Genomic DNA, 13581 nt, shown 5'->3' with positions numbered 1-13581 from the left:
CCAGGTCTGCAAGAAATGGAACTAGACCATCAGAGGAATAAATAGCAGGAGAATTGATGCAGTTGGTGCTTATTATTAAAGTACAGGGCCCAACTGCCATGGACGTAAAAGAGTGGCTAGTAGTGGAGGAAAAATCTGGTTTCATTCTAGGGGAAGAACATGATGGCACTACTACAAATGGAAGAACCTTGATTGTGTTGCCTGTTTGTATCCTGAAAAGAGGAAGAACTTTGATTTGGACAAGATTTAACACTGGAAAGGATTGAATTGCAAAATATTGTGTCTATTTTAGTGCCTTTGGTGAGCTACTCTCCTGAGGCAGCAAAGTAAGAGGAAGGATGGTCCAGTAGTTAGGGTGCTAGCCTAAGACATGGAGACCTAGGGAGACCTTGAACAGTTTTCAAGTACATAAAAAGTTGTTACAAGGAGGAGGGAGGCAAATTGTTTGCCTCTGAGGATAGGACAAGAAGCAATGGGCTTAAATTGCAGCAAGGGAGATTTAGGTTGTCAGGGTGGTTAAGCACTGGAATAAATTGCCTGGGGAGGTTGTGGAATCTCCATCATTGGAGATTTTTAAGAGCAGGTTAGACTAACACCTGTCAGGGATGGTCTAGATAATACTTAGTCCTGCCATGAGTGCAGGGGACTGGACTAGATGACCTCTCAAGGTCCCCTACAATTGTATGATTCAAGAGCCTGCTCCACCAAAGGTTTCCTGTGTGACTCTGGGCAAGTCAGGCCTAGATTCACAAAAGTATTTAGGTCCTAAACCCCACTCTTAGACACCTAAATCTGTGTTTAGGTGCCTAAATCCCAACTTTAGAATCTATTGAAATTCATAAAACTCCCGATAAAACAGTGGTGCTTCTAGGGGCCTAAACTCGCTCAGTGCCGACGTTTTTGCAGTAAAGGTCCCAAAAGAGCCTATGTTCCTGCCTCTGAACAAGCACATTGCTGCCTCATTCTGGGTTCCTGGATGCCTCTCTCCTAGCTAAGTCCCAGAGTGAATCACAAACCAGTGTTTGGCTGCCTTTGGCTGCCTAACTCGCGTGCAAGGCCCGATCCAGTAGGTATGCTTGGCATGGCTTTTAGCCTAGTAGTCAGGGCATTCACCTGGGATGTGAAATAGTCTGATGTGACTCTTTAATTAATAATCCAACATACAACAGCTTCAATTGAAGAGATTGAGAGAGCCCCACTTCAGAATATCCCAAAGCCTAGTGGTTAGGTACTCACCTGAGAGTGGGGGCGCCATTTAGAGAGGGTGAGGGGGCACCTCTCCTCCCCCTGCAAGTTTTGTGTTGGAGGTCTGCTTGCCATGCATGTCCCATCTCCAGGCAGAGCTCTTAACTGCAATGCAGCATGGCTAGGCCCCTCCTCCAGGAGCCAGGGCTCTCCAGTTATGGCTCCTGCCCATGCTCAGTTTCCTCCACTAGGAGGATGGGGCTGGCTCCCAGCTTGAGTGGCTTTTGCTGCAGACATCTGGCAAAGGCGATGAGCAGTCTGAGGGCTAGTCTACACTGGCAATGCTAAAGCGCTGCTGTTGCAGCGCTTTAACGTGGCTTGTGTGGTCGCGCCAGAGCTCTCTCCCAGCACCCTCAAAAAACCACCTCCACGATGGGCACAGCTACCAGTGCTGGTGCACTGCCTACACTGGTGCTTTACAGCGCTGAAGCTTGCTGTGCTCAGGGGGGTGTTTTTTCACACCCCTGAGCGAGAAAGTTGCAGTGTTGTAAATTGCTAGTGTAGACAAGCCCTGAGTGTAATGAGTTCTGCAGAGGAGAGCAGCTGCTCCCAGCTTGTCCCCCTGGGGCAAGGAGTCAGTATTTTGTTTATAAACAGAGGCAGGGTGATTAAGATTAGAAAGGACTGATAATTAAATTAAATTAAATTAGGGATCTGGAAGTTGTTAAATGAGCCTTTAAGCATTCCAGGAACTCCAGTTCCTAGATCTGTAAAACAGGAATCTTTCTGCACAGGGGTGTTGAGGAGACACCACAGTAGTATTATCAGCATAGAAGAAATATAGCCAAGACTACATTCAAAAGAGGGAGATGAGATGAGAGGAAGGATAGATGAAAAGAAGGATCCAAAATCAAGGGAAGAGAAGTGTTACCCATCACCATAGTATCTGAATGCCTCACAATGTCTAACCTATTTCTCCTCACAGCCCCCTGTAAGGTAAAGCAGTGCTGTAATCCTCATTGTACAGTAGGGGCACTGAGTCACAGAGAGACTAAGGGCCAGATTTTCAAAAGTATTTAGGCACCTAGAGGGATGTTCAAAAGTGCCTAGAAGGTTAGGTGCTTTGTAAACCCCACTAGATGTCCAGCTGCATTTTTAGGTGCCTAAAAACCTTTGAAACTCTGTCCGTACAGCACTGGTCTGAGGTCATACAGGAAGTCTGTGGGAGAAGTAGGGAAATGAATCCAGGTCATTCAGGGATAGCACCCTATCCACTAGGCCAGCCTTTCTCTCTGCTGCTTGCTGCAGAAAAAGAGGATTTTGATAGATGGGAGCAAAACCAAGAAGGCCAGTTCTCTGAGACTCCAACAAATGGTCCCCAGCTGTTGGGAAGGATGTCATGGTTGACAGCATGCAAAGCAGCACAGAGGTCAGGAAGAATGAAGAAAGAGAGAGAATGAGAGTCAGATGAGAGGAGATCCCAGGCTGCATTGTAGGACAATGGCTGCTTTGCAATTTTACGTTATAAAAGTGAAAACCGTTTGGTTTTGTCATTTTTTGTTCTGAGTTTGAGAAAAGAAAAATATGGAGCTATACCCATCTCCTAGAGCTGGAAGGGACCCCCAAAGATCATCAAGTCCAGCCCCCTGCCTTCACTAGCAGGACCAAGTACTGATTTTGCCCCAGATCCCTAAGTGGCCCCCTCAAGGATTGAACTCACAACCCTGGGTTTAGCAGGCCAAGGCTCAAACCACAGCTGCTACTTAGGAAGATTTCATACTTTGTCTTTGAGGAGGCAGATTTATTACCACCTTCCTCTGGTGGTTGAGTTTTTTTCCACAGCTGTGTCAGAAAGAGATGTTTTAGAAATGGGGAGAAAAAGGGTATTTTGTGATCATGATGATCAAATAGTAAAGCCATGATTATTTCTAAATTTGTACCGGGCTTTTCTTATACACTTCAGAATAAATACCATGTCAAGCAAGCATAGAGGAGATTACATATAATAACACGTAACAGAATGGTATATGGTATATGATATAGAGAGCTTCAGAAAAATATTTCCACATAGACTATACACTATTACATATTCCCTGCTTAAAATATACAAGAAAGAAATTTTACAGAGATTTCTAGCTGACCAGTTGGTTGCTGTGACATACCACATGTTACCAGGTATAAAGTACACTATAGTGGGCTTATTAGTCAGTCATTGAGTCCTACATCAAGGGAATTTCCATCATGGTAGAAGTGAAGGCAAAATGTATCCCTTTGTGATTTTAGTGCCAGATTCTGCCCTCTCTTTTACATCCATACTTCTGTAGTTGGTCAGAAAAACTTTGACAGAACCATTTTCACTTGGCAAATGCAATTCTGTCAAACTCTAAACACTTCACAAAACAGTGTCAATTTTGCCAAAATTGTATTAGGAGAAAAACAACATCAAAATGTTCTATTTCAATAATTTTGGAACAAAATGTTTTGATATTTAGCTTTGGAATGAATTTTTGCTTTGATATTTTTCAATTTATTTTATAATTGTAAAAAGTCAAAATCAAAATGTTTTGATCATTCCAAAACACTTTTTGAGGTTTTCCTTTGCAGAAAATTTCAATGTGGTTGGGTTTTCTTCTGATTCAAAATGAAGCTTAAATTTTGAAATCCTTCATGAAATGTGATTTTTCACGCTCCATACAGTTCTGCATGCATCCCACAATCACATAATTACATCCAGGTTATTATTCAATCACAGGTGTTCCCCAAGTCAGAATAGAATATGGTTTAGGAGAATAACCATTTGAACTAAGTGTGGTCTTTACCCTAAAAAATCCTTTCATCCCTTAAAAATCTGTCACCAGAACTTGGCTATTAGAAAACAAGACACATGGTGATATATGAATAGAAGTGTGAAGGCTCCAATATATAACTAAGTAGCTCGTTAAATAGCACTCCATTTTAATAGCCCAGATAAAAACCAATGTAATTATTTATGGGCCAGATCTTCAGCTGTAAGTCAGCTCAGTTCTGGGGACGTCAATAAAGCTATACCAATAAACACCTGCTGAGGATCTGGTCTCAGATATTTTAGAACTGTTAGGTTATTGGTATTTGCCTCACATACAAGGGATGGGAGAATTTCTAATGTAGAAATGGGACTGAACTGCAGAGTTGGTTCTAGATCCAAAATTTCCCAAAGACCATAGTTTTTTAGTGTACATGGGACTTGGTTTGACCCATTACAGACATATAAGCCAACTGTGCAGTTTTGATATTGATCCAAATTTAGTATCATACCCAAAGATTTGGGTGTGGTGCTCAGCTCTGATTTTGTTTTGGATTCACGTGAAGAAAACACTGCACAACGCAGTGCCTGCGGACAAAAAACAAATCAAACACATCTGGGGTAGCAACAAGATTTTTTCCCCCCTTTTGAACATAATGGATGACACCCTGGCCCCACTGAAGTAAATGGGAGCTTTGCCAGCCACTTCAGTAGAGCCAGAATTTCACCCAATATCTTTTCTTCTACGTGGCTTGTTAAATAAATAGATAAATAAATAAAAAGAAAAGAGATTGTAATGGAAAACAGATTAAAATGCATTTGCAGTTTCAAAAATTGGTTTAGAAGCCTCTGGGTATGTTGATAACATTATCCAGAAATGACAGGAGTCAAGATGGACCATGGGGGAACCAAAGCTGTGGGGGAACCCCCACAGTTTCAGCAAAATTCTACTCTAGGATTCAGATTGAAGAATTTAGATCCCAACTGAATATTATGCTCTTGTGCCATGTGCAGAACTCCCATTAACCTGTCTCTCCTTACTGCCATCCTTACTCTTGCAAAACTCCCATTGGTTTCAACAGAAGTAGTGCATGCCTAAAACTGCAGGATCCTTCTGTTTAAGAACATATTGGACATTAAATTATAATACTATGCAAATACATTACTGTGTTGGGTTTTCGGCTGATTTCAGTGCTTGCCTTTTGTTAACAGTTGAAATTGGGCAAGGAGAATCTTGGCTGAACAAATTTAGAATCAACAGGAACAAGTTGGCATTTTTGAAGTGCCTGATTGGGTGGAAAGGAAACAAAACAGCAGTGGAAAAAGGTATTTTGACACAAATAGAGTTACATTGTCATGCAGAACAAATATTACGCTACACAACTACAGCTGAACATGGTTACCTTCCTCATGCAATTTTTCTTTTTTCCTTTCAAGCACATTTCATGAACTACCCATCTGGGTGAAGCTGTATTATGTGTTATTCAGGATGTCAGACTAGATGATCTTATTGGTCGCTTTTGGCCTTCAAAATCTTATGAATTGCAATGTCAGGAACAAAACAAATAAGTTGGTAAAATAACAATCATGCTTCCATAATGCATTGAGATGAAACAAAATAAATCCTTAAACAAACAAACACCCATGAAAGGTAGTTCTGGAACATACTTTAAAGGCACATATTTTCAGTTGGGCTAAAATCCAGCTTCCCAGCACATGAGGGCACTTTTACTTGCATGATTTCCAGCTGCATTTTGGGGTCCATTAAATGGATTCCAGGAACAATCTGAGTAATGGCATGTCAGTTTGTTTTACATCTGACTAGCTGCCTGTACCAGAGCCTGCAATTCAAAGTCATACTTCTAAAAATTAGCCCCTGGGTGATAACTTCCTTTATTTATCAAAAACAAAAATATCAAGTTTAAAACATTGTACTTTGTCTGGGATGAAAATTGTAAAACATAACTTGTCTATAGCTAGAGTTTAGATATTTGTACACTTTTGTCCTGCATTTCAACTTATTAAAGTTTTTTTTCATATACAGTAGATTCTCCAAATGCTCCTGGAATTTGCTCTCCTGACAACCACAGACCGCATGAGCTGGATGGATGCATGGCAAAAGAAGAACAACCATATATTCCATACAAGTTAGCTAAATTATATATTACCAAGGTAAAAAAAAATCAGAAAGCATTCAAATATTAGTTGAGTTGAATGAATAATTCACAATACAAGAAATTATCAAATGAATTTAGTGTGTCTATACTCATAGGCTATCACAGGAAAATTGCAGTTTCCCTAATATTTTAATTTTATTCAGCTAATTTTATTATGACTTTTTAAAAACTTTTTCCTCCAGAGTTTGGGCTGAAACACTTTAATTAGTTTTTCAATATTTAACACTCAAAATTTAAGGTAGGGAATGTATTCCATTTAGTACTATATCCTGCCTCTGACTCTTTCAATACTTAGAGTTGGTTTTTTTACCTGAACCGTTTTTTTTTTTTTTTTAGTATCAACTATTGTAACTCAGGAGATTTTTCTATCCATATAAATGACCCATCCCTAGCTCTCTTTCCAACCTGTATTCCATTTAGTACTATATCCTGCCTCTGACAGTGTCCACTACCAGATGCTTCAGAGAATGGTGCAAGAAATGCCCCAGTGACAAGTGAGGAAAATACTGATCCTTCTCCCCTTAAAGGTCTCATTCTAATACTTAGAGTTTGGTTTACCTGAACCGTTAGGTTTTATTTTTGTTAGTATCAACTATTGTAACTCAGGAGATTCTTTCTATCCATATAAATGACCCATCCCTCTTTGATTCTTGCTAAATTCTTAACCTCACAGACATACTGTGGCAATGAGTTTCACAATCTAACCTCATGTCTGTGGGGAAAAATATTTCCCTTTATCGGTTTCCAATTTGCTCTCTTTCCAATTGCATTGAATTACCCCTTGTTCTAGTGTTATGAAACAGGGAGAACAGAGGCTCCTAATCGTCTTTCTCTCTACCATTCATTGTTTTACATACTTTCATCATGTCCCCTCTTATTCATCTCCTTTCTTAGGTAAATACTCTAGCTTTTCAATCTCTTCATATGAGGAATTTTTCATGCCCCTATTCATACTTGTCGCTCTTCTCTGAACTCCTGCTAATTCTGCAATATCCTTTTTGACATGAGGTAACCAGTACTGCATGCAGTTTTCTAGATGAAGGCCTATGGCTTATATAAAGACATTGTAACATTTTCCATACGATTTCAGGATAGCCAGGATCAGTCAGATTAGTCAAATGGTAATATTTCTGTTCCCTGATTAGACAAGTGCAAATATTCAATTGCAAATACTTGTAGTGTGACTTGTCCTATTACAGCAGTAGTGCTAATGCTAAGCATTTAAAAATCAAGAGTCAAGTCTCCCCCTCCCCCACAAAACATCATGAGTTTTTTTGTTTAAATGTTGGATTCTTTGTCCTCTGGCTGGGTTTATTTATTTATTTGTTTGTTTGTTTATTGAGCCTGTAGGGTGAACTTGCATCACATTTTTAAGATTTATTCTGCAATCATAAGGGCTAGAAATGTACTTTAAAAAAAAAGAAATGAAAGCTAAGAATCTCTCCTAATTACATGCCTCCAGGACACAGGGCTTTAAGGAAAGCACCATTTATTGCCAGATGTAATAAAATCAAACATTCACAATTCTTACAGACATATGGCCCATCTATTACATCTAAATGCAGTATCCAGGTTTGGATTCTCCACACTCTCTGAAGTTTGAGGCTCTTTGGATCTTTGGTTTTGGTTAGGGCCCGGCCACCCAGAGAGGGGAGGCAAGTGGGGCAATTTGCCCCAGGCCCCGCAGGGACCCCCACAAGAATACAGTATTCTATAGTATTGCAACTTTTTTTATGAAATTGGCCCCAAAAATTGCTTTGCCCCAGGCCCCCTGAATCCTCTGGGCGGCCCTGTCTCTAATTATGCATCTACACCAGGTGTAGTCAATTATCTTTTGTCAAGGTCCAAATTTCTTGGTCAAGGTATAGTCAAGGTCCAGACTCCAGAGAAAATAATACAAAAAAATAAGTAAATAAAAAGATTTCGGGGTCCATTCAGAAGCAACTAGTGGTCTGGATTTGGCATGAGGCCTGCCTGTTGACTACCCCGATCTACACTGATTCTTAAGAGTTAACTCTGTCCATGATGAGATAGTGAGAAGGAGCACTCACCTTTCTATCTACTAATGAACTTTGGTTGTTCAGAATAGGATTCAAAGGCAAGGAGTGGATGAAATACACCTTTCTTTGAGCAGAAGCACTATGAGCTGCCATATTATTGAGTAGCACTTGATGATGACTGCAGCATATGCACTTGCCTGCTTTGGGGGATGAATATACCCTCTAAGACTATGCCCCTGAGGGAGTGCACTGCATGATCCTTGGGTTTCCACAAGAAGGGATTAGGGTGAGGGTTTGTATGCACTATTTCCCCCTCCCTCTAGTGGCCTAGCACAACAGAGAGCAGGATTTAGCTCAAATTCTAAACCTTTTGAGCAGTGCCGTAACAAGGGTGAGGCGAGTGAGGCACTTGCCTCGGGCACACAAATCTGAGGGGCACAGAAAAAGACAAATTAAAGTTTTAATTAACAGGGAACAGGCGCTGGGCACGGCAGCCCCAAGCACTCGGCTGGGCTGAGCTCCCCCGCTGTCTGCACCCAAGGCCGCTTCAGGCTCCTCCCCCACTCCCCCCCCCCCCCAGCGCTGCTGCTCTTTGCCCCATTGCAGGAGGGTCCTGTGCTCCAGGTGACCAGCAAGTGCCATGGGGCGGAAAAGCGGAGCCGCCGCTGCCGACCCCTATCTGCAGCCGGGTTTCCTGCCTGAGCCCTGTGCCGCCTGGCTAGCACCATGGGTGAGCGCCACATGGACGGCTTCTCCTGCAGGTATGGCCCCTGCCTGCATCCCTTTGTCACCTGGCACAGGGGACCCCTCTGCCTGGAGCGCTCCTCCTGGGGTGCCTCTGGGAGGATGTGGCTTTTGGTTCCTGCCTGCTGCCCCTGGTGCTGGCCTGGACCACAGCCTGGCAGTGGGAAAGGGCCCAATTCCACCCTCCCCCCAATTCGGCAGCTGAGCGCTGCCGTCCGCATCTGCCCAAGTCGGGGGCAGGTGTGGGGTTTGCCCAGCCGGGGCCAGGGCCCCTCCCACTGGGCTGCCCTGGAAAGTGAAAATAGCAGTGGCCGGAGCTCCTATTCCTGCTGTGTAGGGAGAGGGCCATGCAGAGTTGGGGGGCACAGGGGCCAGGAGCCCTCCAGCCTCTCCCCCAGGGCCTGGGGGGTTCAGGCCCCTCCAAGCAGGAGCCTAAGCGGGGTGGCCTGAGGCTCGAGGGTCAAGCTGTCCCAGTCTGGGGTGGGTGGCCTGGGTCTGTGTCACTGGTCACAAGGTGCCCCCCACATGTCCGGGCCCCTTTTCCAGCAGCTAAGCCACCCGCTGCAGGCTGACAAGCCCCGGCCCTGGGACTTTGGTACGGGTGATGGCTGGAGAGTGCCCCGGGTCTCCAGCCTGATCTCCCAGGCAGGGTCTCCCTGAGACAGCACCAGCCTCAGTCCGGCGAGGCAGAGGCCAGGCTGCCCCTCCCTGCCTTCACAGCGAGGGCACCAAGAGCAGGGGCCACCCCTGGGCAGAGCAGCCGGACCGCTGAGGTTGGTGGATCACACACAGGCAGAGGCCAGCCTAGGTGCTTCAGATATGACACTTTTCCCTTTTTTTTTTTCAAAGTAACTACTATGAAATTATATGGAGGGGGAGGGCGCAATTTTATATTCTTGCCTTGGGCGCAAAAATAGCTAGATACGGCTCTGCTTTTGAGGTTTGACCATTTCTCATTGTTGCTGAACTGGTAATTTCACAAGAGTGACCTCTCTCTCAAGATTGCTGTTACCCTTAGGAAAATAGCTTTTCACCTAGTTATCAGGTGACACTGGTTCCAGTCCCAGGTGAAACTAGGAAGGGTTGAGGCAAGTAAAAATGATAATATATTTTACAAAGTTGTCCAAATGTTTGCAAGTCTAACAACAGGTTTAGTTAGAGAGTTTGGATCAGCTGCTCACTCATATGAGAATCTGCATTCCATTAAATTTAAATGGAAACTTGCAACCAAGGAAATCTGCAGGAGAGCTCCAGATCTTTGGGATCTGCACATTTCTGTTGCTTCTGCTTGTTATTAGTATAATTAAACAGCTTTTCTATTTCCTACATTTCACCATGAGATAAAAATACACAAAATGTATTGTGTAATTTGGCATTGTGCCTAAAAACTGGCACTCAAAAAAGCAAATAGGAGAACACAGCAGGGCTGGGATGGGAGAGTGTCAGTGGAATTTTCCTTTTGTAACTGTTGTTGTTGACATAGCACATAAGTGTCTGTATGGTGGGTGAGCCTGAGTTACTGAGGGTTCAGGGCTATTCTGCACTGAAACCACTCACTATTTTGTAGCAAAAAAGGTAACTTCACCAGTCCTTCGTGTTTGCATCTGGTTTTTATCCAAATCTGACAAATGCCTGAGGTGAGCCTTGTGTTCATATCTATTTTGAGGCATTTCGTTTTTTTTTCCAAATTCACGATGAAAGTAAGACTGCAGTCTGCACTACACAGCAATAGCTGGCTGTGCCATCCTAGCCTGCAGTGGCCATGGTCCAGCAATGTGGACAGCTGAGCATAGGCATCTGCACTGTCCATTCTTTTTCCTTTTACTCCCAGTAACTACCACCACAGTACTCACTTGGTGTAACAGGATTTGCTATAGTGCCAATTATCTCCGTATCTAAGGGATGACTTTCCTGCCAACTCTAACTTGTCCTTAACTTTCTAATCACTTTCACCTAACAATGCCCTTGTCCATTTTGAATCTGGGTATCCATGTAGCCTCTAACGCAGAAATAATTTTCCTCCATTGAACAAAAGCAGCCTTATACTGATGATAGCCACTTCTGTCCTCCTTTTTTGTCCACTTCCATGCTGTTGGCTACTTCTGTCCTCATTCCCTTGGACCTCTGTACAGCTCTAAACATAGACAATGTCTTCCTCTCGGAACACCACTATAACTATGCAGGTGTCCCTCTTAGTCACTTTCTTACATTGTTCCAGTCTTGCCTATCAAATTGTTCTTTCCCTCTTCTGGTGATGGCTCTACCTCTGCAATGAGGTCAGACTTTAGTTGCATTACTCAAAATGTCCATCTGCTCTTTGATCATTCATTTCTGTTTTCCTTTTTAATCATCTTATCTCTACCCTAACAAACACATTTGCACTGCTGATACTGTATTGTAAATATCTTTTAATGTCATTAATGACCTCTCACTATCCATCATTCTTGCTTACCACAACCAGATATACTTGTGGTTTTGTCTCATCTTCCTTCCGCTAGATATATGAAAGTCAAAAGTGCTTCTCTTCCATCTTGTAATCTCTTCCATCAGTTTCTCCCCTCAAAGCTTCCATTTGCCTCTTTTGCTCTTAACCTTGGCACCAACTTTACTCTGCAATCAACTCCACCATTAGTTAGAATCCTGGCTTTCCAGACTTCAGTATGTGCAAAGTGCCACTGTCACCATCTCACATGTACAAAGAAGTGCAACTGCTTCACCTCCAGCCTCAGACTGCTTTGCTGGCTTCCTATTTACTTCAGGATCCTGTTCGAAATTGCTCTATTTGGGCCAAATTCAAAAGGGAAAAGATTGAAGAAACAGAGAGAATATTGTTAAAATAAAGCCACTTGCCACTCAACCAATTGAGTCATGTTGTCTGAACCCCAAAAGGAGTTGACTTGTACTGTTACAATGGAAAGAAAGATCATAGCGGTCCAGTGCTGAAACAGAAAAATGCCATTTTTAAACCAATAAATGTAATCATTTGCACTCAAATATTAAACAATAATTGTTCTCATCTTAAGGCTTAGTTCTGCAATTTAATGGACTGTATCTCTGAGTCAAGTTACTCATATGTAAGTGTTTGCAAAATCAGACTCTTAGACCCATGTACTAAAGCTATAATTAGCATTTTATGAGTAGCACACTCTTTATTTGATGGTTCATATGCAGCTGAACTTAGTTAAGAGTGCACTGAGTTGATTGTCTCCTTTTCCATGTTCCACAGATTGTAAAAGATATGCAACAAATGAAAATCAGACACATGAAGGTAATCAAAGAATTGGACTGTATAAGAAAAGATAGCCAGGTAATTCTCTTGTAAGATTAACATCAGTGTTCGGTGAGATTATTAGTGTTTTTTTACCAACAATATGCTATGAAGGGCCAAATTCTGCCTTATTTACATTCATTCAGCTCCACAATCTAAGTCTCCAGAAATATCACCTGTAACTCCTTAAACAAAAACAAACAAACAAAAAAACCCTTATTCTCTGGTGCAGTGAAGTCTGCTCTTAGTTTTTATCATGTGAGTACACTTCTTGATTTGCTATATTTATTTCCTTTCCTTTTTCTTATTTGACTGTTAAATGCAGCAGTGTATACACAGGAACTTTCTCAACTTCCTGGTTTATAAACTTGCTTCAGGCATTCTTAGCAGATGCGACCTCCCTCTAGTGACTGACTTTATTACTAAAAGCCCTGAAATTATGTCAGAGAATATATATATTGAGCTAGATTGTGCCCTATGCAAGGAGTAGTGCAGAGTTGCACTGCCACTCGGGGAGTACTGAAAAGCATTTTGGCTCCAAGAACTTCCTGGCATTCACCTTTATGGGGTATAGACGTCTCAATCTCTACCTTGCGCACTGATCCCGTCCTGCTTCTGTTTGGAGTGCATGGATGTGTTCTTTTGATAGCTGAATTTGCCATGGTTACTGTGATGGAGGGGATATGATCCCTGAAGACATCATGTCTGATACAAATTAGTATTACTGTAAAATCAGGAAACATAATCATTTTGCTATTATAACTGGGACTGTAAAGGAGATGCCTTCTGTCTGACACTTTGGTCTGATCTACAGTAAAAAGTTCTACCAGCTCAATACTTTTTTTTCAGCTTAGTTAAGCATGTGTCCACACTTAATTTTGTCCCTTACCAATAAAAGCCTCTACTTTTGCCAGCACTGTTATTCCCTTTTCAAAGCAGCATAACCCCCTTGCCGATACAGTTCTATTAGCACAATGGCCATGTGGATGCACATGTATCCAGAAAGCCAACCAATTCCTAGACAGATGGGACTGTTAACATGCAAATTAACTTTATTCTATCCAAAGTGTATACAAAGAAAAAAATTGACACGTATGCAGGTTCAAAAAGGCTTTGGAAACACCCAGGGGAAATGGAATTAAAGAAACAAAGATTACAGATCTAGTGTTGAGAGAGTTCAGAAAATGACTATTGTTCCTGGGTAAAGAATGGAATTTACTTAACTTAATATACCAGATAGCTATGCAAATACCACGTATGATTTCACATCTAATTGAAACACTCACACCTACCACTTTCAAGAGACTTCATAGATTCTTAGGAGTATAAACAGAGATGGTGAAGAAGTGGGGGGGGGGGGACAGGAAAACAGAAAGCTGGGAGTATCCCTCTGGCAGATGGCAAGTCCGAGACACAGCCAATGAA

At 42.3% G+C, this 13581-nt stretch overlaps 1 protein-coding gene across 1 annotated transcript in view; it reads left to right on the top strand.

Moving 5' to 3' along the window:
* LOC120408080 overlaps nucleotides 1–13581 on the top strand; it is a 92226-nt gene that overhangs the window by 57458 nt on the left and 21187 nt on the right. Inside the window, exons 5-7 of the mRNA XM_039544611.1 lie at nucleotides 5180–5293; nucleotides 6012–6139; nucleotides 12115–12195. Of these exons, the coding sequence (XP_039400545.1) occupies nucleotides 5180–5293; nucleotides 6012–6139; nucleotides 12115–12195 (323 nt within the window). The remainder of the gene's footprint in view (nucleotides 1–5179; nucleotides 5294–6011; nucleotides 6140–12114; nucleotides 12196–13581) is intronic.

This window comes from Mauremys reevesii, linkage group 6 (genome assembly GCF_016161935.1).
Source record: "Mauremys reevesii isolate NIE-2019 linkage group 6, ASM1616193v1, whole genome shotgun sequence".
NCBI classification, from domain to species: domain Eukaryota; kingdom Metazoa; phylum Chordata; order Testudines; family Geoemydidae; genus Mauremys; species Mauremys reevesii.
The sequence above is the reverse complement of the archived record's forward strand: the minus strand, read 5'-3'. Positions and strand labels throughout refer to the sequence as shown.